The sequence below is a fragment of the Artemia franciscana genome, chromosome 4 (assembly GCF_032884065.1).
Source record: "Artemia franciscana chromosome 4, ASM3288406v1, whole genome shotgun sequence".
Classification (NCBI taxonomy): domain Eukaryota; kingdom Metazoa; phylum Arthropoda; class Branchiopoda; order Anostraca; family Artemiidae; genus Artemia; species Artemia franciscana.
In genome coordinates, this window is record NC_088866.1 from 44890575 (window position 1) to 44912652 (window position 22078).

At 36.4% G+C, this 22078-nt stretch overlaps 1 protein-coding gene across 4 annotated transcripts in view; it reads right to left on the minus strand.

Annotated features, from left to right (window-relative positions):
* Positions 1-22078, minus strand: part of LOC136026482 (integrin alpha-PS1-like) — a 220469-nt gene that overhangs the window by 130514 nt on the left and 67877 nt on the right. For all 4 annotated transcript variants that reach the window (XM_065703098.1, XM_065703097.1, XM_065703100.1 and 1 more), the window contains one exon: positions 11174-11378. In XM_065703098.1, the coding sequence (XP_065559170.1) occupies positions 11174-11378 (205 nt within the window). The remainder of the gene's footprint in view (positions 1-11173; positions 11379-22078) is intronic.

Sequence of the window (22078 nt, forward strand, 5' to 3'; positions counted from 1 at the left end):
AACTAAAAAAAAAAAGGAAAAAACTAATAAATGACGACACTCAAAGAGAAAGCGACCAGGACAAAAAACTAAAAAAAAAGGCAAAAACTACAAAAAAACTAAAAACTAATAAAAAAAATAAAAAAGCTAAAAAACTAAAAAAACTAAAAAAAGGTAAAAAACTAAAAAAACTAAAAACTAAAAAAAAACTAAAAAAGGTAAAAACTAAAAGAACTAAAAAAGAAAAAAATAAATGACGACACTCAAAGAGAAAGCGACCAGGACAAAAGGAATGTTCGATTAGCAATCAACAAAGCACCGGGACACAGGGAGTATAAATGACGACCAGGACACAAGTAAAAAAAAAAATTAACAAAACTAAAAAGAAGGTAAAAACTACAAAAAAACTAAAAAGAAAAAAAAACTAAAAACTAATAAAAAAACTAAAAAATCTAAAAATCTAAATAAACTAAAAAAGAAAAAAAAAGGAAAAAAATAAAGGAGAAAAACAAAACTAAAAAACGAATGTATATACAGACCGGTACACCGGGATACAAATGACGACCGGGACACAGGGAATATAAATAACGACCGGGACACAGGGACACAACTACAACGGGGACACCGGGGGAAACAGGGGGATATAAATGACGACCGGGACAAAAAAACTAAAAAGAAATAAAAACTAAAAACTAATAAAAAAAACTAAAAAATCTAAAAATCTAAATAAGCTAAAAAAGAAAAAAAAAGGAAAAAAATAAAGGAGAAAAACAAAACTAAAAAACGAATGTATATACAGACCGGGACACCGGGATACAAATGATGACCGGGACCCGGGACACAGGGAATATAAATGACGACCGGGACACAGGGACACAACTACAACGGGGACACCGGGGGAAACAGGGGGATAACCTGACAATCTATTTATATGCAAAGACAATGGGACAGCAAAGAATGTTGTATATTCGCAAGTTTTACGTAGTTAAAACCATATATATATATATATATCTATATTCACAGGTGGGACATAGGGACACAACTACAATGGCGCGTAACTATTATGGCGCGTAACGACTTACGCGCGCGGGGGGGCTTGGGGGGGGCGCGAAGCGCCCCCACCAACTAGGTGTTGGGGTGGCGCGAAGCGCCACCCCAACAGCTAGTATATATATATATATATATATATATATATATATATATATATATATATATATATATATATATATATATATATATTTCATATGAGGTATATATGAAACACACTTTATCCTGAGAAACCAAGAGGAAAAGGTATACTAACACAGTTACTAAGTCGCGGAACACCTTGCCTTCTTTGATTATTAAATCAGTTAGTGTTGAATAATTTAAGCACTCTCTAATTGAATATTGTACTTCAGTATGGTCCCCAAAAAGTTTGACAAATGAACATAGGGTCGACAGTGGTGTCATGCACGAGGACTTAGAAGGAGAAGGGGACAATAATTTTCTTTTATATTTCCTAAATGCAGAAACAAATAAAGAGCTAAGAGCCAAGAGCTCATATGGTATGAACTCTGGCAAAATTCTAAGAATCAATAGATTGCTTTATAAGGAAAATCAGAGACTTAATACCGGTTGGTATTTAAAATAAGAGCTCTGAATCACGAGGTCCTTCTAAATATCAAAATTCATTAAGATCCGATCACCCAATCCTAAGTTATATATACCTCAATTTTTCTAATTTTTCCTCTACCTTCAGCCCCTCAAATGGTCGAATCGGGGAAAACGACTTTATCAAGTCAATTTGTGCAGCTCCCTGACACGCCTACCAACTTTCATCTTCCTAGCATGTCCAGAAGAACCAAACTCGCCAAAGCACTGAACCCCACCCCCTAACTCCCGCAAAGAGAGCGGATCCAGTCCGGTTACGTCAATCACGTATCTGCGACATTTATACGTGTTTTCCAAGATTTCCGGTTTCCCTCTCCAACTCCCTCCAATGTCAACAGATCTGGTCGGGATTTGCAATAAAAGATCTGAGACATGAGTTCCTTCTAAATATCGAATTTCATTAAGATCCGGTCACCCGTTCGTAAGTTAAAATATCTCGATTTTTCTCCCCTCCCCCCACCGACTCCGGATCCGGTCGGGATTTAAAATAAGAGATCTACGTTACGAGTTCCTTCTAAATATTAAATTTCATTAAGATCCGATCACTCCTTTGTAATTAAAAATACCTCATTTTTTCTATTTTTTTAGAATTAGCCCTTGCCCTCCCCCCAACTCCCCCAGAGATCGGATACGTTCTGGTTATGTCAATCACGTATCTAGGATTTGTGCTTATTTTCCCCACCATGTTTCATCCCGATCCCTCCACTCTAAGCGTTTTCCAATATTTTAGGTTCCCCCCAACTCCCCCCAATATCACCAAATCCAGTTGGGATTTAAAAATAGAGCTCTGAGACACGATATCCTTCCAAATATTAAATTTCATTAAGATCTGATCACTCCTTCGTAAGTTAAAAATACCTCATTTTTTTCAGAATCAAACCTCCCCCCCTTACTCCCCCGAAGAGAGCAAATCCCTTCTGGTCTTGTCAATCACGTATCTAGGAATTCTGATTATTTTTCCCACCAAGTTTCATCCCGATCCCTCCACTCTAAGCGTTTTCCAAGATTTTAGCTCCCCCCAACTCCCCGCAATGTCACCGGATCCAGTCGGGATTTAAAACAAAAGCTCTGAGACGCGATATCCTTCCAAGCATCAAATTTCATTAAGATCTGATCACTCCTTCGTAAAATAAAAATACCTTATTTTTCTAATTTTTCAGAATTAACCCTAAGGACGTGTGATTATTTTTCCCACCAAGTTTCATCCCGATCCCTCCAACTCTAAGCGTTTTCCAAGATTTTAGCTCCCTCCCCCAACTCCCCGCAATGTCACCGGATCCAGTCGGGATTTAAAATAAGCGCTCTGAGACACGATATCCTTCCAAACACCAAATTTCATTTAGATCCGATCACTCCTTCGTAAGTTAAAAAATTCCTCATTTTTTCCGATTTAACCGGATATAATGGAGGCAAATCCCCACACCACTGCCATCTTCACAATATCTGAGACCACACAGGCTAAGTACGAAAAGCGAAAAAAAAATCGTGATGAAGAGAAAACGAGGATAATAAGTCAGTGAACAGCAGAAGAGAAATATGCAAATATATCGATCGAGAATAGTTGCATAACTCTCTTCTATTTTTAACTAGGTGCTATAATCCTTGTTTTCCCTTCTTTACATTTTTTTTTCATTTTCCCTTGTCCTTTTCCTTCCTATTACCGTCCTAGGTTGAAGAAGATTAAAGAAAGGGTAAAAGACTAGTTTTATAACTGGGAGACTTTTCCTGCCGATCTAACTAATATTTTTCTGGAAGAATATATACGATGTTGACGTCATCTTTTCATTCTATTTAGCCCTCATCATTCAACTTTCCAGCACCCTTTCAAACTTTATATTGACAAACTAAGGACAACATTAATTTGATACTAAAATTATTGAACAGTAAGATACATTGTCTTCTTCAGTTGTTGAAGCAGTTCGTTTTGAAGGATTTAAGCACCTTGTTCTGTAATATTACACGCCAGTTTATTCCTCAATAAATGTCACAGATGAACAAAGATTGAAGGAGTTCAAAGAAGGCTTACAAGAGTAGTTTTATAATTGAAAGGCTTTTCGTATTGTTGGAGAATCACAACACTTCAGAACTCTTCTAGGCCTATTTAATTTCGTGGACGAAGGATTGGCAGATTTGACCGTGTATTTTGGGTGATTAGAAAATTGACGATCTGGACTTTAGTTATTCATTTTATATCAGCCATTATGATTCAACTCAGAAGCGCTCTTTTCAAACTGTATGCTGAAAAACCAAGGGAAAAATGGGACGGTATTGTTTTGCTAATACAGTCAGTTCGCCCTGGACTACACAGTAGTACCAATTCACGAAAATGTAGGGGGAAGGAGATAAAAAATTTTTGATGCTATTCTCAAATGAAGGATCAGCAAGGCAGTGTTGATAAGGAAAATCAAAGAGGGACTACCATACATTTCCTGCTTATTCTTACATTGACATATTTTCTTTTATATTTCCCTGTCATTTTACAAAGTTAAATTTTTAATTTTTTTCCCTTATCAACAATTATTGTTGATTTATTTTAAATTTTTCCCTTATCAACACTGTTTTGCTGATCCTTCTTTTGATAACAGCATCAAAAAAATTCTTCTCTCCCCCCTACATTTCTGTGACTTGGTACTACTGTTTAGGCTAACTGACTGTTCTTGACGATGGCAAGAATCCAACAGGGCAAAGAGCAAATACTCGCCATGGACCGAAGGGGATGGAGGAGGCAGACGTCACTCTCTCCGCCGAGCAGCACCCGGTAGGAGACTTCAGTCAAAGTTAAGTAACTGATTGTATTAGCAAAACAATGCTGCATTTTCTTTTTATCCCAATTTTAAATAAATCAAGAAAAACCAAGGGAAAAATGGGACGGTATTGTTTTGCTAATACAGTCAGTTCGCCCTGGACTACACAGTAGTACCAATTCACGAAAATGTAGGGGGAAGGAGATAAAAATTTTTTGATGCTATTCTCAAATGAAGGATCAGCAAGGCAGTGTTGATAAGGAAAATCAAAGAGGGACTACCATACATTTCCTGCTTATTCTTACATTGACATATTTTCTTTTATATTTCCCTGTCATTTTACAAAGTTAAATTTTTAATTTTTTTCCCTTATCAACAATTATTGTTGATTTATTTTAAATTTTTCCCTTATCAACACTGTTTTGCTGATCCTTCTTTTGATAATAGCATCAAAAAAATTCTTCTCTCCCCCCTACATTTCTGTGACTTGGTACTACTGTTTAGGCTAACTGACTGTTCTTGACGATGGCAAGAATCCAACAGGGCGAAGAGCAAATACTCGCCATGGACCGAAGGGGATGGAGGAGGCAGACGTCACTCTCTCCGCCGAGCAGCACCCGGTAGGAGACTTCAGTCAAAGTTAAGTAACTGATTGTATTAGCAAAACAATGCTGCATTTTCTTTTTATCCCAATTTTAAATAAATCAAGTTATAATTATTTCTAAGCAACATGATGCTCCAACTTTCTAATTTTATTTTGTGCCAACTTTAGCCCTCTAATATTTTAGCCCACTTAGATAGGAATTGTCTTCTACCAAATTTCGATTCCAAAATCCGATGAGATGCAAGTTGAGGAAAGGGCTAATAGCCGAGATACTCGAATCAAGCGCGTTTTACGTCGAATAAAGGCTGAAAACCATCCCTTAGATAGTCAGACCCAAGGCTTTTCTCGAATCTGAGATAAGATAGTAACAACTCGAGTCCGATCTTTAATTCAACGAAGATCAGATAGTTTAGAAATATTACCATTTTCAATCCTACTAAAACATTTTAATAGATAATTTTTGTTTAAATTTCGGATACTTGGGTATAGTAAAAAAAAAAACTTAATATACCACTTCAAGGCAAAAAAAAAAAAAAACAGGGCAGTTAGGGTTTTGTTTATATAAATGACACAAGAATAGATATAGAATTACCGGGTAAACGAAGATTAAAATAAATATTTGAAATGGACACAAATATCTTGTGAGAGTAGTTTTGTACAACAGGCACGTAGTGTACTTGTCACCACCCATTATGTACACTCTAATAAGAGTGTTGCGATTTAAGTCAAATTCCAGGACCTTTTAAATCTTTTGTCACATACGAATTTTCTTATTAATATAACGCAGGCTCATCATCAAGTAACAGAACATAGGAAAAAATTTCTCATTACACTGTTTATTTGGTATGTTTTTTCGAAACACTTTTCGATTGTTCGGTTACTATGGGCTGTAGATAACTTTTGACTAGGTTGCAGCTATTTTCTGCAAATATAATCGTAATAGAAAGTAGCCCCAGGGGCAAGGACGTACAAGAGAGGACTCGGAGTCAAAACCCACTTAATCCCAAATTTTTCTTGAATATCTGGGAACTTCTTATTCAAATTATATAAAAATATGTTTTCTATATCATTTAAAGTTTGTTGTTTTTTTCTAGGGCTGTTCTAAAACATTATGTTCGTTTTCACTACATTTTCATTTGTTAGATTCTTTTTTTGTTGGGAAGAGGGCGAATTTTATTATGGGGGGGGGTATAACTTTGCAAAAACGTCAAAACGGATTAATTTAGTAAAAATACAAAAAAAAACACAGAAACAATTGTTAACGCCAGGACATTCTGATGCGAGTGGGTTGGCCCATGCCCCTCTTCTTCCCTGTAGACGTGCTTGGCTGGGAATCTGTCAGAGGCATTGGAGATTGATATCATTACGTCTTTTAAGCCCGAAAGAGCCCTTGAAAATTCAACAAGCAAAAACAGTAAACAATCGACTTTAGTTCTATTCTTCCTTGCACGGAAACTCATTGAATTTTCATTAGATAAAATCGAGCATAAATTCACCCCTATCACAGGAAGTTTGAAACCTGTAACTGCACTAGAAAAAATAATTATCCTTTGCTCGAAATACCTCTATGAATTTGAATTAGAAAAATTATTTCATTTGAAGATAGTTGAATAAAAGAGGCGGATTTAGGTGTCATTATGATTCATATCTTTCGAGATATCGACATGATCTTAATAGGAGGGCAAGTTGTAGGCAATGAAATAAATGAAGTTACTTAATGGCTATTTTTCTACCAGAAATAATTCTTCAGAGCCAGGGAGAGATCCATGGGCTGGTTTAGGAGGCACATGCATTCCCCAGAAGGTCAAACATTGCAAGAATTACTGGGTTGGAGGGGCGAACATACTGACAGGGGAACCAACTTTTTATCGACGCCCCCTAAAAATTAAATCTGAATTTGCCACTGGTCAGAGCAGGAAGCAGCCTTATGGTAGCTTTGGGCTATCTTATAGTCCATTTAAGCGCAATATTTCTGACCGAAAACGAGAAAAAGAAGTGTAGAAAACAAACAGACAAAACAAAACAAACGAGTATATATATATATATATATATATATATATATATATATATATATATATATATATATATATATATATATATATATATATATATTTATATGTGCTTTTGTGTTTAGCAACCAACCTATTATAAAAATTCGAATTTGCATCCAAAAACGCGAAGACAAGCTAATTATGAAGAGTTATGCAAATATAAGAACTATAGAGATATTACAAAGGAATCAGAGAAAATTAAATATTCAAAATCGGCGATATCGTAAGATGAGCTGTGGCTTGTAACAAACATTACTGTGAATCGTTAATTGATATTTTAGATAATTTTAACGAGCCTTTGTAAACAGAGCGTTCTTGCTTTGCCTCCAAAATAAGACAATGCGATTTTAGTCTAAAAACATGAAAGTGTGACTTTCGGCCACCGTTTCCACATTTCTAGGGAGGGACAATTCGTCAGACCAGGACCAAGAAGGAGTTGACCCCATCTATTCCCTATGCATATGGGCCATATGATACTCTTTTAGCGAAGTAACTCACCCCATTGTAAGGTTTTCTTTCAGTCAAAAGAACTCTGATGCACATGAAAGCTAAAATATTCAATTCTGGTATATAAAGGAACACTAAAACTTCAAAGTCATTTCTCTCGAAATTCCTTCTTGTGGGTGAGAGAACCATTCTCTGAGGGGTGGGATCTATTTAGTAATTAAATTCAAAACACCAAGTTTCTGGGAGAGAGACAGTGGTAAAAAACTGAAACATTGTGAGTAATACTGTATGAAATTTGTTATAGGATAACTAAAAGCTGGGGCTTGATATGTTGCAACATCTCACAGATACTAACTGTCTTACTCTGCTTAAAGTTTACTGACTTGTGTCAATCAAATACTTATAAATTCCAGGAGACTCCAAAAACATATTAGGAGTTAGGCAAAGTTACCAAAAAAACAGCAATCCATTTGCACAATTTCTGGACAATTCCGTGGACTTGGCGAGAACGCTACTTTCACTCCAAGTTCTGATTGAAGGCCAAAGACCCATCCGATTATTACTAGTCCATAAAAAAAAGAACTCTGCCAAGACTTCCTTCCGTCCAGGAGGGCTGAGAATCAAGAAAGCAGCAAAAACGTCATCAGCCTTTCTGATGGGAAAAGCATGTTTAGACTAGAGGAAGTTAGAGATATTCCCCTGAAGATCTTCCTCGTGCTTACTTCCAGAAATTTAGAGGAAGCATGCTTAATCATTCCTGTTTAGCTGTGACAGTTTAACAAAACATTGATGATTCTGAGACTAAGAAGTTGACTGGGTGCAAGTTCAAAGATTATATAAAAGGTGTTATCCCTATGCTATTAAAAAGTGCGGTGATACAACTAGAACATTGTCTTTCTTTAATACACGAGTCTTGCAGAAGGCGTGTCACTAAATCCATTAACTCAAAACGCTAAAGCAAGAACAGTAGCATCAGTAATACCATTTATGGGCCTGAAACAGAAACAAAAACTAAACTGCAACGCTGGCAGCTTACCTAGGAATTCCAAAACTATTTAGAATAGTATCAAATATCTAGGTTGCCATTTTTGGTCGTAAGCAATTATTCAGAAAAGAAGGAGATTGCGTTTTGAATATATTCACAATATAAAGAATTTACAAATTAGAATCCAAGAAAGGTAAACTGAAGAACTTGCAGCTGGTTTGGGAATCACCTGAGTAAACACTATTACAAAAAGACGGATTTTAAGCACCGTCCACTGAAACAGGGCAGCAGTCAGGATACTTCAAAGGGAGACAAAGTAAGAGCTGTCTGAGTTTTTTTTTTTTTTTTTTTTTATTTATTTTTTTTTTTTTTACACAGACAACTCTCTAATATCAGGATGCAGTGGATGTTACAAGGGAGGCAGAAATAAAAAACTGTAACGAATTTCTGGACACTTCTAATTCAGATTATCCGAATTTTTTGCCCCCCCCCCCAAAAAAAAAAAAAACGGCTGCAATAGGGTTCAATTTCGAATTATTTAGTAAGGGAGAGAGAAAAAAGATATAACATGATTTGAAACAGAGAAAAAATGTAAAAAAAGGAAAATAAATCTTGGAAATAACAGCTTAGAAAAATCGTCATAACTTGCTTTTTTTGAGGGGATGGAGTGCAAATCTTAACCCTTCCGAAAATGCCAAACAACACATTTTGAATTATAAAAACCAATAATAATGTCATTCTGTGTTTCCTTTTATTTTATACATTTCTCTTTTTATTTTTACCATCGTTAAGCCAATTCTAAGAAAGGATAAAAATTCGACATATAACGTTAATACATACTTATTGACAATAAAAAATTAACAGTGATGTAAGTATTTTTAGCCGATTAAAGTTTTGAGTTTTCATGACTAAGTGGTTACCCACTTCAAACTATCGTCTACACCAAGTGGCACAAGACATGCGGTGTGGAAGTGTGCCATGTGTCCTAGAAAAAGTAGTGCTCCGATATGTATAGCTTGTGGTAGAAACTGGTCAACACCTCGGTTGTAACTTTATAGGTACTTTTAAAAGATTTGTATACAGACCAAAGAACTTGATGTCAGAATTTCCTTTGATACATTAAAAGCTTGATACATTAAAGGGGGGGGGGATCATAAACGTAAGAGCCTGATTGCTATTCAAATTTTTTATCATTCATCTTCAGATTCTAGAAAAAAAAATACCATTTCATTATCGTCTGTCAAGTGGAGAACTCTTTCTAGATACTGATTTTCGTAAGCTAGTGAAGTATACCCTGAGAGGTGAGACTGAATTTTAAGCTTTCGCAATTCATTTTTATACTACTCAGCGTGGTTCTATCGCGGTTGGTTCGTGGTCACACTGGTTGCATCACAATGAGATTCTTTCCAAGGGACCATGAACACCCCTAGTTATAGTCGAAGTTCTTATGAATTAAGATAAAACGAAAACATATTCGAATACTGGAGCCTATATCTCGTCCAAGGTGGAGAAACTCTGAAAAATAATTTTACTTGCATATGTTCAGTCCGCTTGTTTCCAAAAGCAATGAGAACCAAGTATATAGGCAAGTAAAACGATAGGAGGGAGGGTTGAGGGATTGTGCCTACTCCCTAGCTACCCTTGCTATTGTGGCCTATGCCTCGGTAAAGTATGGTAGTTGTATATCATCAGTCGAGTATCAAAAGATCGTGTCTCCATAATCGTAAATTTTCAAACCACACACCAAAAACCTCACATCTGTTTTGTTTCCGCTTTTATAACCGTAAAACAAAAATGAATTGATTTGTACTGATTTGCATTCAATCCGTTTTTGTTTTACGGTTATGGGAGGTAAAATAAAAAAGTTGTGGGTTTTTTTGCTGTTCTAAAAATTTACAATTGTGAAGGTACGAGCTTTGTATACCCAACTGATGATATTTTCATCCTGATTGTTGCCAAAGAATACACGTTTTTGACACACCTACTACTAAGAGCACATAGGAGCACCAAGTCGTTTGAGACCAACACAGCTGTACATACTCCACCCCAAAATTTTCAAAGCTTCACTCTTTGCCCCTCCACAATAAAATTGTATTCCCTTTAAAATTTCCCACCTCTTTCTGTTAGGGGGCAACCTACTTTTTGTTTGATACAATATGGATGGCCGAAAAGCACCACCTTTTACAAACTATAGCCTTCATCCGTAAAACATCACCTAGCCATCTTAACTTTTCTTTCATTATAGCCCTAGACAGTGGGAATGAACACAGTCAAATGTATAAACAAGTGAACCTGCAAGCAAAGGTGAGGAATGGCCTCTTAATTGTTGCCTTACTTCAAGGATACAACAAAAACAGATTTATTTTACATTCTGCAGTTACCACCATTTTAATATTAAAAGCTCCCTTTCCAACTACTGCTGCGAGCGAGAAAAGATGATTCAAGATCCTTTGTAAAATAACAGTCTTCCGAAAAGATTAAGAACCAAATGAATAAGAGGATTGAGATTAAATCAATTTGATAGACCTTGGTTTATTTGAAGGACTAGTATGGCGTTTCAGGTTTTCCAAAACAATTTATATAAGCCAAAATACTTTTTCTACGTCATAATACATAATAAGGCACAGTAAACATCAGCCACATTCTTTGCAGTGCTAGCCACATTTTGTGGTGAATATAGTGGAGAGAAAATGCATAATATGAGACTTACCCGTCACCGTTTATATCAGCAGTTTCAAGTTCATAGCCGAAAGAAGAAGCAAATTGTTCACCACTTAGCACCAGACGAATGTTCATTACAGCGTCACGAGTTGGTTTAGTCACCAGCACCACTTGTCCTGTCCCGTTTGCACGAGGAGCCCCGGCAGCATATGCCATAGTCCCAGAGAAGAACTTACCACCTGTCACAGACATGCCTGAAAAAAAAACAGGATTAAAAGAGAGGAAAGAGGGTACTGATTTAATGGACAGACAATGGGAGAGGGGCAGAGTAGATATGGAGAGCTGCTACCAAAACGATTGTGGTTACTCAAAGGTCGTTACATTGCACAGAATAACTGTCGGAGTGAATTTCAACACAAAAATTAAAGAATGTGCAAAAAATAACAATAATATAGCTTAAAACTCCTCAAAATTAAAGTGTGTGTGTTTTCGCCACCACTATGTTGGGCAAATTCATCATGCTGCTTAGAATATGAGGTAATAATCTATCCTTTCTGAGGGAATTTCATTGTTTTGATTGTGTATATATTGTGCACTTGCTAGATGATGCTTATATTCGCCCGGCTTTCAGGCCAGGTTGTTTGAGAAATAACCGGCTACTCCCGTCGGTTCAGTCTTGCTAGAAAGATGAAAAAAAATTATTCTTACAGTGGTTTTCCTTGGCAAAGACGGCCTATCACTCAATTCGATTGGTAGATTATTTTTTGTTAACCAAATACAGACCATTTAACATACTTATGTTAAGCAGCTGGTGTTGCAGAATGGCAATGTGAAATAATTATTAACCGTTAGCATCGTTGCCACAAAGTGGCTCGAACTCACATCCTTCAAGAAACGACTATTAACAACTATGTTGTGTCTAACTCTTGTTTTCGATTCTTCGAGTGACAATGTGTGATCATAAAATCACGCATAATAATCCAATTCATTTTTTGGCATATATTGCCTTGCTATGCTAGCGCTACTGCGATCTGTTCTAACAGCAGTATGCCAACACTTCTACGTCCTGTGTGAACGAATCACTTCATCTGATAACTACATCGTTGATGCGTATGTTTTAAGATCCTCCTGATTTGCTAGAGCTGAAAGAGCTTCTCGGAACTAGCTATGCTATTTGTGTCTTTTGTTTGTTTCTTTTATTAATTGTTTGTTTTTGTTTGGTAATATATAACTTTTTTTTTGCTGAAATAAAGTATTGAACTGAATTAATAGCCTAACTTTTAAAGATGAAGCCGAGCTGTCGATATAGAACGCACAGGTGGTTGACTGATAGCTTCTCTGTCTTGCGTACACTGAAAACGACCGTCCAACATCATTCCATTTTTCATTTATATTTAATTTCCATATAGGCCGAGAACAGGTGCAAGCACCGACATCGTCAGCCAAATGGACCAGAACAATTATGAGTTTGTCCAACGTTTATTAGATTGATATTCATGTCAGGTAAAACTGTGGACAGCCAGTCTTTGAGAGTATGACTATCAAGGTTCTTTCAAGAAGAACGTTCAAGAACCTCGAGCAGACGACTACACCTTCTAACCATGTGAAGTGTCTCCAACAGACCTCTAGTCCTAATTTTGGATTGATTTATGCCGCATCGGGATGACCTCTGATTTTTTGCCTTCTGCTGTTTTTTTTACTTGTCTTATTTTTGTCTTTGATGTTTGCGTTACTTTCTATTGATTTTCAATTACTTATGAATTAAGCAGACACGTCGAGCTCAGCTCTCCGTAAGCGGCAGTTGTAATTTAGTTGTAACAGCTTCATTAATGAAGATTTGCCTTACCTAAAATATTAACCACAGTCTGGTAATGTCGTCTCCCTGTGTCATAAAATCGAACCACCCCATGATATTAGGAATAAGGAAAAGTACAATTTTCTTGCCATAAATAGTCCTTTTTCCCCTTTACACAGAGTTAGCATCCCATTTATTTTCAAGAAGTATTCAATTTTCTACTGAGGCAGAGTTAGTATCCCACGACATTAAATAACCACATCCATAATTAAACAGCCGAACCCATATGTGATTTAGTGCGAACAGAGCTACTCTTTAGATTACATAGACAACCCGTAAAAAAAAAAAAAAAAAAAAAAAAAAAAAAAAAAAAAAAAAAAAAAAAAAAAAAAAAAAAAAATCTAAAGTCTTTTATTATTATTTCATGCTCTTTTCCCATGGTTATAATAATGGATTTTTACATATGGACCAATATTAGGAGATGATTGTCAGTAAGACGCTTACAAGGGGGTTGTAAAGACAATTGAGCGGTATAGAAAATTCAGACGATATGAATAGTAGGCTATCCTAAAAAATGGTAACTATAAAAATAGAAATGTGACAGTAATTATAATTCAGCCACTACAGAATCAAGCCAGTTTGTGTTGATCACATGACAAAGTTTCAGCAGTCAATGGAACGCAAGCTTCGTCAGCAGCCAAATCTGTCACCGCTCACTAGATTTTCAGTAGTGTTTCTTTAGTTCCAATAAAAACTGATCCACTCAAGTCGTGAAAGTCTTGTAACATGGGTCTCAGAAATACCTATACGAAGTTGTCATAAAATGACAACTGGAAGGTGGGCCCATGTCCACCACCAATGCCCTTTCTGAGAATGGATTCCAAGCCTGATTAGCTAATCAAATAGTTCGTGGTAACTAAGGAGCAACTCGCTCAAATAACAACCGACACTCTAAAGCATGAAATTTTTATAACAATAAATACATCAATTAAATTGGCTTTTTATGGTGACTCCATATATATAAAATTTATCAAGTTTCATATATCCATCAAAAGTTACAAGCCTGAGGAAATGTGTTTGTTTTTTTAGAAAGGGCGAGAACACTCCTATATAGTCAATCTATCTTAATAAAAATCATACCATCAGGTTCGGCATATCAGAGAACCTGTCATCTCCATATATCAGAGAACTGTGGGGATTTCTGGCCTCCATTCACAAAAATGTAGAATTTTGTAATATTTGCCAGAAGAAAAATCAAGGAGGCGTGTTTATTTGTTCGTTTTTTTTTTTGCTAGGGTAATCGTATCGAACCAATGGTCATATAAGATCGAGAAAGGGCGCGCCCGGACGGAAATGAAAGTTCTAGTTCCCCATTTCGTGACCAATACGACAGGAGGGCAAAAAGGTTTCCCTCTCCTTCCCATGCTCCTCTTTCCCAAAGTCATCCGGTAAAAATTTTGAGATAGCCTTTTGGATCCTCATAGTTGAAAGGTCAAATATCATGCATCTGGGGATGACACAACCCTGCAAGTTCCACGAGAAGAGGGTTGTAAGTTACGAAATTTGTCTAGTGTTTACATAAAGTAATTGTTTTAAGGAATTAAGCAAACATTTTGGGGGAAAGTGAATTTTATGTGGGGGACCTTTCTGTGGGGGGGGGGAGATCTTCCAAGGGAGAAGTTTTCGTGGCGAGGGAAGTTTCTGGGGAAAAACTTTCAAAGGGAAACTATACACAGGAGAATTTTACCATAATTCTTTTTATTTGATTTGCTTTCTCTTTGCCAATTCAATTTTATATGTGGAGATTTTCCGGGTAAATTTTCAAAGGAATTACAATTTTTAACTGGGGGATTTTTCCCGGGGGGAGAGGAATTTTCCACAGGAGAGATTCTCCATTGGGGATTTTCATACGAGAGAAACTTTAAATTGAGAAATTGGGAGGGAATAATTTCCAGGGGAAATCTTCCAAGGAGGGAGGGTTTCAGGCATGATTTTAAAAACGATTAGAAATTAAAAGAAAACAAGTCTTTTTTCAAACGAAAGTAGGCAAAAAAGGATTTTCCAGGCAAAATTGTTCGCAAAAAAAGTTTTTAGGGGACATTTTAAGCAGAGATAAAATTGTCTGGAGGATGGGGGATCTTACGCCGGAATAACTTCCAAAGAAGAATTTTCTTGGGTGATTTTCCATAGAGAAAAGGTGGATTTTCTGGCATTATTTGAAAAACGATCAGAAATGAAATAAAAACGTTAATTTTTTCAACTAAAAGTAAGGAGCAAGATTAAAACTTAAAACGAAAAAAATTAAGCCATATATGAGGGCAAATCCCCCTCTTTAACACTTCCCTCTTTACGCTAAGTTTAAATTTTAGTCCCAATTATTTAAGAGCAATTCCAAGAACACAAGAGCCGTCTTATTAGAGTAAGGGTTTGTTAAAATACAAAAAGAAAACTTCGGGGTTAAGAACAAGGTATTGAGGAGGGGTTATCCCCTTCATATACGGAAGTTCCGTATGAAGAAAAAACAATTTTTTTCTTCAATCACTCAAAGTCTGAACCAATTCTCAGGTAAAATATATTGACATGCTGCTGATTTAAATAGCCAAGAAAGATGTTGCTGATTTGAATAGCCAGTAGCTTATTTTTCTTTCTTCTGAGCCCGAGTAATTCTAAATCAGAGTGATAAAAAAATACTCGTTCATGTAATAGAAGGTTTTTGTATTTTATTCAAAATTTGAAAACAAATCGTGCAAAATACTCTTTAATTACGAATGATGTTTTTGAATTTACCGAACCCTAAAGCTAATATGAGCAAAGAAAAACTGATCAGAAATATTGAAATCGAAAGTATATATATATATATATATAATATATATATATATATATATATATATATATATATATATATATATATATATATATATATATATATATATATATATATGATATATATATATAAATATATATATATATATATATATATATATATATATATATATATATATATATATATATATATAACTCGTGTTCACATGCAAAATTTTTATATAGGTAACTTTTTGGATAGCAGCGGTGACTAAAAATATCACTATAAAAGTCACCCCCTCTACATCCATACTGTATGTTCAATCCAAATAAATTCTTGCAGTTGAAGGGCGACTAAGCCGTGAAAACACCAACTAAACTCCTCAAAATCAAAAAACTCTCGACAAATTATCATTGTAGCTTAATATCGAAGTTCATTTCATGATTTTAATCATCAGCCCCTTCATTTTTCAGCTTCGCGCTCCTGCGTTCCTCTGCCTTTTCTGAACATACCCCAAATTGAATTTCCATGTCTCCAGACTTACGTTGTACAAGAAAAGATATACTGTGCGACCCCTCCGTCGCATCTGGATCGCTATACTCAATTTTGCAAGAAAGTCAGTCTTTTCACTCGGCATCTAAACGAGACGATATCTGTCATCATTCGAGATTGAATGGTTTTTCGGTGGGTGGAGCACGCCATCTAACGTTACGTAGCAAATTTCTAAAGATGAGTATGCTTTTTAATTCGAGACAGTACCAATAACCGAGCTGTTTCTTGTCTTATACACAGGTATTTTTGTTTTTAATTTTGCTAAAAAAAATTTGTGCCATATAATATTACCTGGTAACCTTAAAAATGGATATGCTTTTTAATTATACTGAGTACCAACTTTGGATTAAATCATCCATGAATTTTTGAGGCAAACGTGGCCCTTCCAAAACTACCCCCTCCCTTTATAAAGGATGGCCTGCATAAATAAAAGTTGAGCTTTATAATCAGTCAATCCACTTTCAGCAAATGAGATATGTAAACGAGAAGATGTCTGTCATCACTGGAGGTTAAACGCGGGGCTTCCACTTTTTGATTTTGAATTTTTCAGGCAAACGTGACCCTTGGCCCTTCCAAAACTACCCCCTCCTTTTATTAAGAATGGCCTGCATAAATAAAAGTTGATCTTTATAATCAGTCAGTCCACTTTCAGCAAATGCGATATGTAAACGAGAAGATGTCTGTCATCACTGGAGGTTTAACGCAGGACTTCCACTTTTTGATTTTTGAATTTTTCTGGCAAACGTGGCCCTTAGCCCTTCCAAACTACCCCCTCCTTTTATAAAGGGTGGCCTGCATAAATAAAAGTTGAGTCTTATAATCAGTCAGTCCATTTTCAGCAAATGAGATATGTAAACGAGAAGATGTCTGTCATCACTGGAGGTTAAACGATTGTTGATGGCTTGCATAAATTATTCATACTGCAATCTGTTTTATACGCAGCGGGAATGAGTCCATGAACCAAAAAGACCGTGTTTTGCAAATTAAGTTTAATCTCTCCAAGTGTTATAAACTACAAACCATAATCGCTGTAGACTAATTAAGCTAGGAGACAGCTTTATTAATGACATGTCAACTGCTAGGTAACAAGTTACAACTTAAACTCTCTTCTGCATGCTCTGCTAGAAATGACAGCCACGTGGAGAATTGTGTTTTTAGAGTTTACTCTCCCGCGTACAACATAAATGGTGAAGGGGTGACTTAGTGTGGGAATATAAAACGACGTAAAATCCTATCTAAATTTAAAACAAATTCTTAAATTTCACCTTTCTCCGTGAAAAGGAACGTACAAATGGCAGGGGGGGGGGTTCGTATGTCTATGACGTTAGATACACATTAAATGCTGAAACACAGAGGGAGCCCCTCTATTAGAGGCACCCGCCCTCCTAAAAAGGTCTCACTTTTTTTAAGATTCGTCTATATTTTCCACACAGTTTAGGTCTTTTTATAATTTATTTTGAATTCGGGCAACATTCAAACGCAGTCTTCCAAAATAGCTTGTTTTATACGTGTGTAAACTTTTGAGCGTAAGTCTTAGAACAGGAAACATGCTATCCAATTTTGATGCAAAGTGGGTCAATGTTTTTTTTGCAATATATATTGGATTCTAGAACCCTAAGTAAAATACAGGCTTATAGAATTTATGATGTTTGTCTTATAGAAATGGGAATCGGAAAAGCTAGATTTATAATATCAGAAAGTAGAACTCGGGCAATCTTAATATAGTATACGTGTTTCTAGAGACCTGGGAAATCATTTATAAACGGGCTTCTGAAGTGTTCAAAGTAGTTCCTCTCGTGTATTACTTCTTAAAGTTCTTCTCTTGTGTTTGTTTTGAAACCATGTATATAGACTTTGTACAGTAGATGAATGGTTTATAGCAAAGACACTGTTCTTATATCTCCTCCACGTGAAGCTTTACCTCTGAACAATTCGGCTACACGCATACCAATACCAGATGATTATTAATGTAAACCCAGACATCACCAGAAATGAGTAGTAGAAGGTTTACACACGCCTGTTGGGAGCATTAGAGAGCATACTAGAACACTAGAAGATGATAGAAACCCCTGGCTTTGCCGTCTCCGAGAATTCTTCACCTCCTCGCCCAGAACAAATGATAAAATTTCAAGTATATCAATATGGGAGCATATTGGACAATCCACTGACTATTGTAAACTATCCTAATATTACAAAAATATCTACTCATCAGGTTAAGTTGAGCGTTTAGCCGAAGTATCCACGGGAGGGAACGGGTTTCAGCCGTCCTTCTCCGAAATTTTTGTCCGACTCATGAAAACATAACAAAAAAGCAGATACAAAAGTTTTGATGCTTTTAAAAAAAATTTCTGTATATACAACCCAAACCAAAAATCCTGGATATGCCCTGGGGCGCAGCTATGTCGGTCGTAAGAGAGCTTAGCACTGCGACGAGTCGTAACAGATGCAGCCTATTGACAGAATACATTTCAGTCAAATTTTTTATAGTTACACAAAAAGGCTAAAATATTCCTCACTTAATTTATTATAGACAACACGGATGCTAAATAGGGGTGAACAGGGTTGTAACCGCCTCTCCCAGATTACAATGATTACCCTTTTTGTCATTTCCATTGAATCAAATTATTCCTACTATATTTTGAAAAGTTCTGGTTTTGTGTAATTGTGTCATTGCTTTGTATGTTGTTAATGTCCAGAGGCGTAGCTCCAGCATTTTATTGGGAAGGGGGCAAGAGGGGTCTCCGTTCGGGGAGTGAATGGGCATGGGGTATTTAATAGTTGTTCTCCAATCAATGGAGGCAACTGTCCCCTTGCCCTCCTCCCAAAAACGACGGTACCATGAATATCCAACATTGGTGAATGTCGGCATTCACCAGTGAATGTCCGAAATACCTTTTTTTTCTCCTTGGATTTAGTCTATTTTGGATATTCACAGTAACATAATCATTAAAAAACCGCAGATACCCTCCCCTCCTTATATTTTCGTGAACTAGCGCCATGATAAAAAAAAAGCTTGTTTTTGTTTAAAAGGCACCTGTTTCCCATTTATAAGCCTGACTAGACCACTAAATTGTGCTAATTAGGAGATGAACCTTGGCATACAAGAGTATCACCACACACGTTGCAATACTTGTTTTACATTCATGATGTAGGCAAGGCACAACTTGGCGACGTCAATACCCCAAGGAAACAAAAGTTAAGTGCTAACAAAGGTAGTGGAGATTTGCCCAGGTCTAAGATGAATTTTCCACTAGGTTTAATCATGCTTAGGATCCCCCCTCTACACACACAATCTTAAAAGTTACTTCGTTTATGTAAACCATCACCAGATTTGCCAGAGCATAATTTTCATGTTTTGTGGGGGTTTTTTTAGGAGGGTTACGAAAAATTTTTTTGAATCAGAGTCCTTTTCAAAGCGAATCTATATTGAAAAACCACACTTCCGAAGCATTTTCGTTGAGATATCCTTGAAATCACTTTTTAGAAATATCGACACGTTTGGTTTTTGGTTGAGATATCTTCTACTCAAGCATTTAGTAACACTTAACATAACACGAATAAAAATGGAATACTGACCACCTTTATGTCACAGGAATTGTCAGTTTTAGTCCGCCTTTCATTTAGACTGACACATTTTCACCCCGCAAACTATTACCGTTTTTAGAGGGACGTTAGTGACGAAACTTTCCAAAAGGAGACAGCAGAGAAGCCCAACTTTTACAACCCTCTTTCAAGGAAATTTCCGACTTTTCTGTAAAGTATGTGAGGTTATAACCTCAAAAAATGCTTTAGAGTCGAAAGGATTGAAGTTTTATTTGTGCGGGGAACATCAAATTTTAGTTTCAAACGCTTCCCACTCCCTATGCATGAACACATAAGGTTCCTTCGCAACCTCTTCTAATCGTAAGATTTACCCCTTGCAAGCCATCTCGCAGACCACAAGCCTGACATGATCCTAAAAATGCCTCTAAATTTCACGCCAGCTAAAGGGGTTGCCTACTTTCCACCAGCTGAAATATATATCCAGCCACTTGTTTCACCAACCATGGGACACCCCACCGCTGGTGATACAGGGTTGCCAAAGGATATTTTTACTTTCTTTTTATTTTCTTTACACGTCTTCTCTTTGGGTGACATCTGGGGAAACTTTCAGGTCTAAAAAGGCCAAGCTTCTAAATCATAAACACTTTATTTTCAATCTAACATATTTAAATTTGATTCTTAGTCTTTAGACACGAAAAACTTCAGATCATTTTTTTTCCTGCTTTTCTCTTTATCAGTTATAGATTTTTCTCATTTTAATGGCTTTGCTCACTTTTTTTACTTTCTATAAAATGGCAACCCTCTCCAAAATCAAAAATTGAAGTGATGCACCACTGACAGTCAGAAAAAGAGAACCATAAAAAAGCAATTAGAAAGAGAGATCCTGAATCTCAGTTCAAGTTTAACCATAGAAGCATCAAAAGTATCCTTTTAATTATTTTGACACTCCGGCCCCAAAAAACTTTTGGCAGCCTTAGCGTAGGAAACTTCAACTTCTATCAAAATGGAAAACACCTCACGCTAGCAAAGAGCTCCAGGATAGAAATGCTTTTTTCAGGCCTAATACATTGCTTGCCTCTTCCTGTCAGCCATCGAGAAACTTTGACTAAAGGAGAATAGCCTTTATCTGTTTTCAAACATATTTCAGAACTGTGGATAGCTTCTGTCAAATTTTCATTTTTACCCCAACTTGATCTATGAATAGCGAAGCCACTTCACCATTGTCAGCCCGTCAAGAATCTGCTTACGGAATAGATGAACAAATAGAAAAGAGGACAGGGGTTGACAAGGAAAAAAAGAACAGTCATCCTTTTCAAAACTTTGACGTGATTTTTTCGTCGGGTTCAATAACTCAGCCTTCCAAAGGTGAGAGTACGATCAACGGCCATAAACAAGAAAGCCAAGGGGGTTTAAGATCTCAAACAGTAACGTTAATGTTGTTATCGTCTTTTGAAATTCAGCCTTCCACAGGTCAAAGTATTTTCGGGCTTATATGGAAAGCCTTAGGGCATGTCCTCTTGAAATTTTGATTTTTCACGATTTTGTCAGGGTATCTCGCATTTTCCAGGATTCGTCTGTACACACATAGTACATTATACATCGACCGTCGTAAATCAAAGTGAATCGACTGCTGTAGCTAGAGAAAGTAAAAAAAAAGTCCTAGAGAATGAGACAGAAGGGACGGCATGTCGAAATGCAGTTTCTGTCTCATATTTTGTTTCTATTAAGGTTTGAAAATATATAGGCCAAATTAGCAGTTGATTTATCAAACAGTTCGTAGTAGAAAAACTGTAAATGCGGAAAGACTTGGCTCAGTAGTAACCGAAACTCTGAAACACGGAAATCTAAAGTTCTAGTGCTCTTTTTATATAATCAAAAAGAAAAGAGCCCTACTAGCTCCCCTACCAAGCTCCATTTCCCCAAAATCGTCCTATACAAATTTTGAGATAACAATATTTCTAAGCATAGTTGAAAAGTCCAATATATATGCCTTTGAATATAAAATGACCCCCACAGCCCCTGGGGAAATTGCCTAGAGGATCTTCCCGTGGGGAGATTTTCTCCATGGAGCTGCAGGAGCAACTTTCCTGATGGGAGTGGATATTTAATGTGGGAAGAACTTCCACGGAGGGATTTTCCGAGGGAATTTACTATGAAAGTGGAGCCAAATTTCCTGGACAAACGAGCATGAATTATTACTTATGTGAGGAAATTATCCCTCCTCAGCACCTCGCTCTTTACGCTAAAGGTTGACTTTTTGT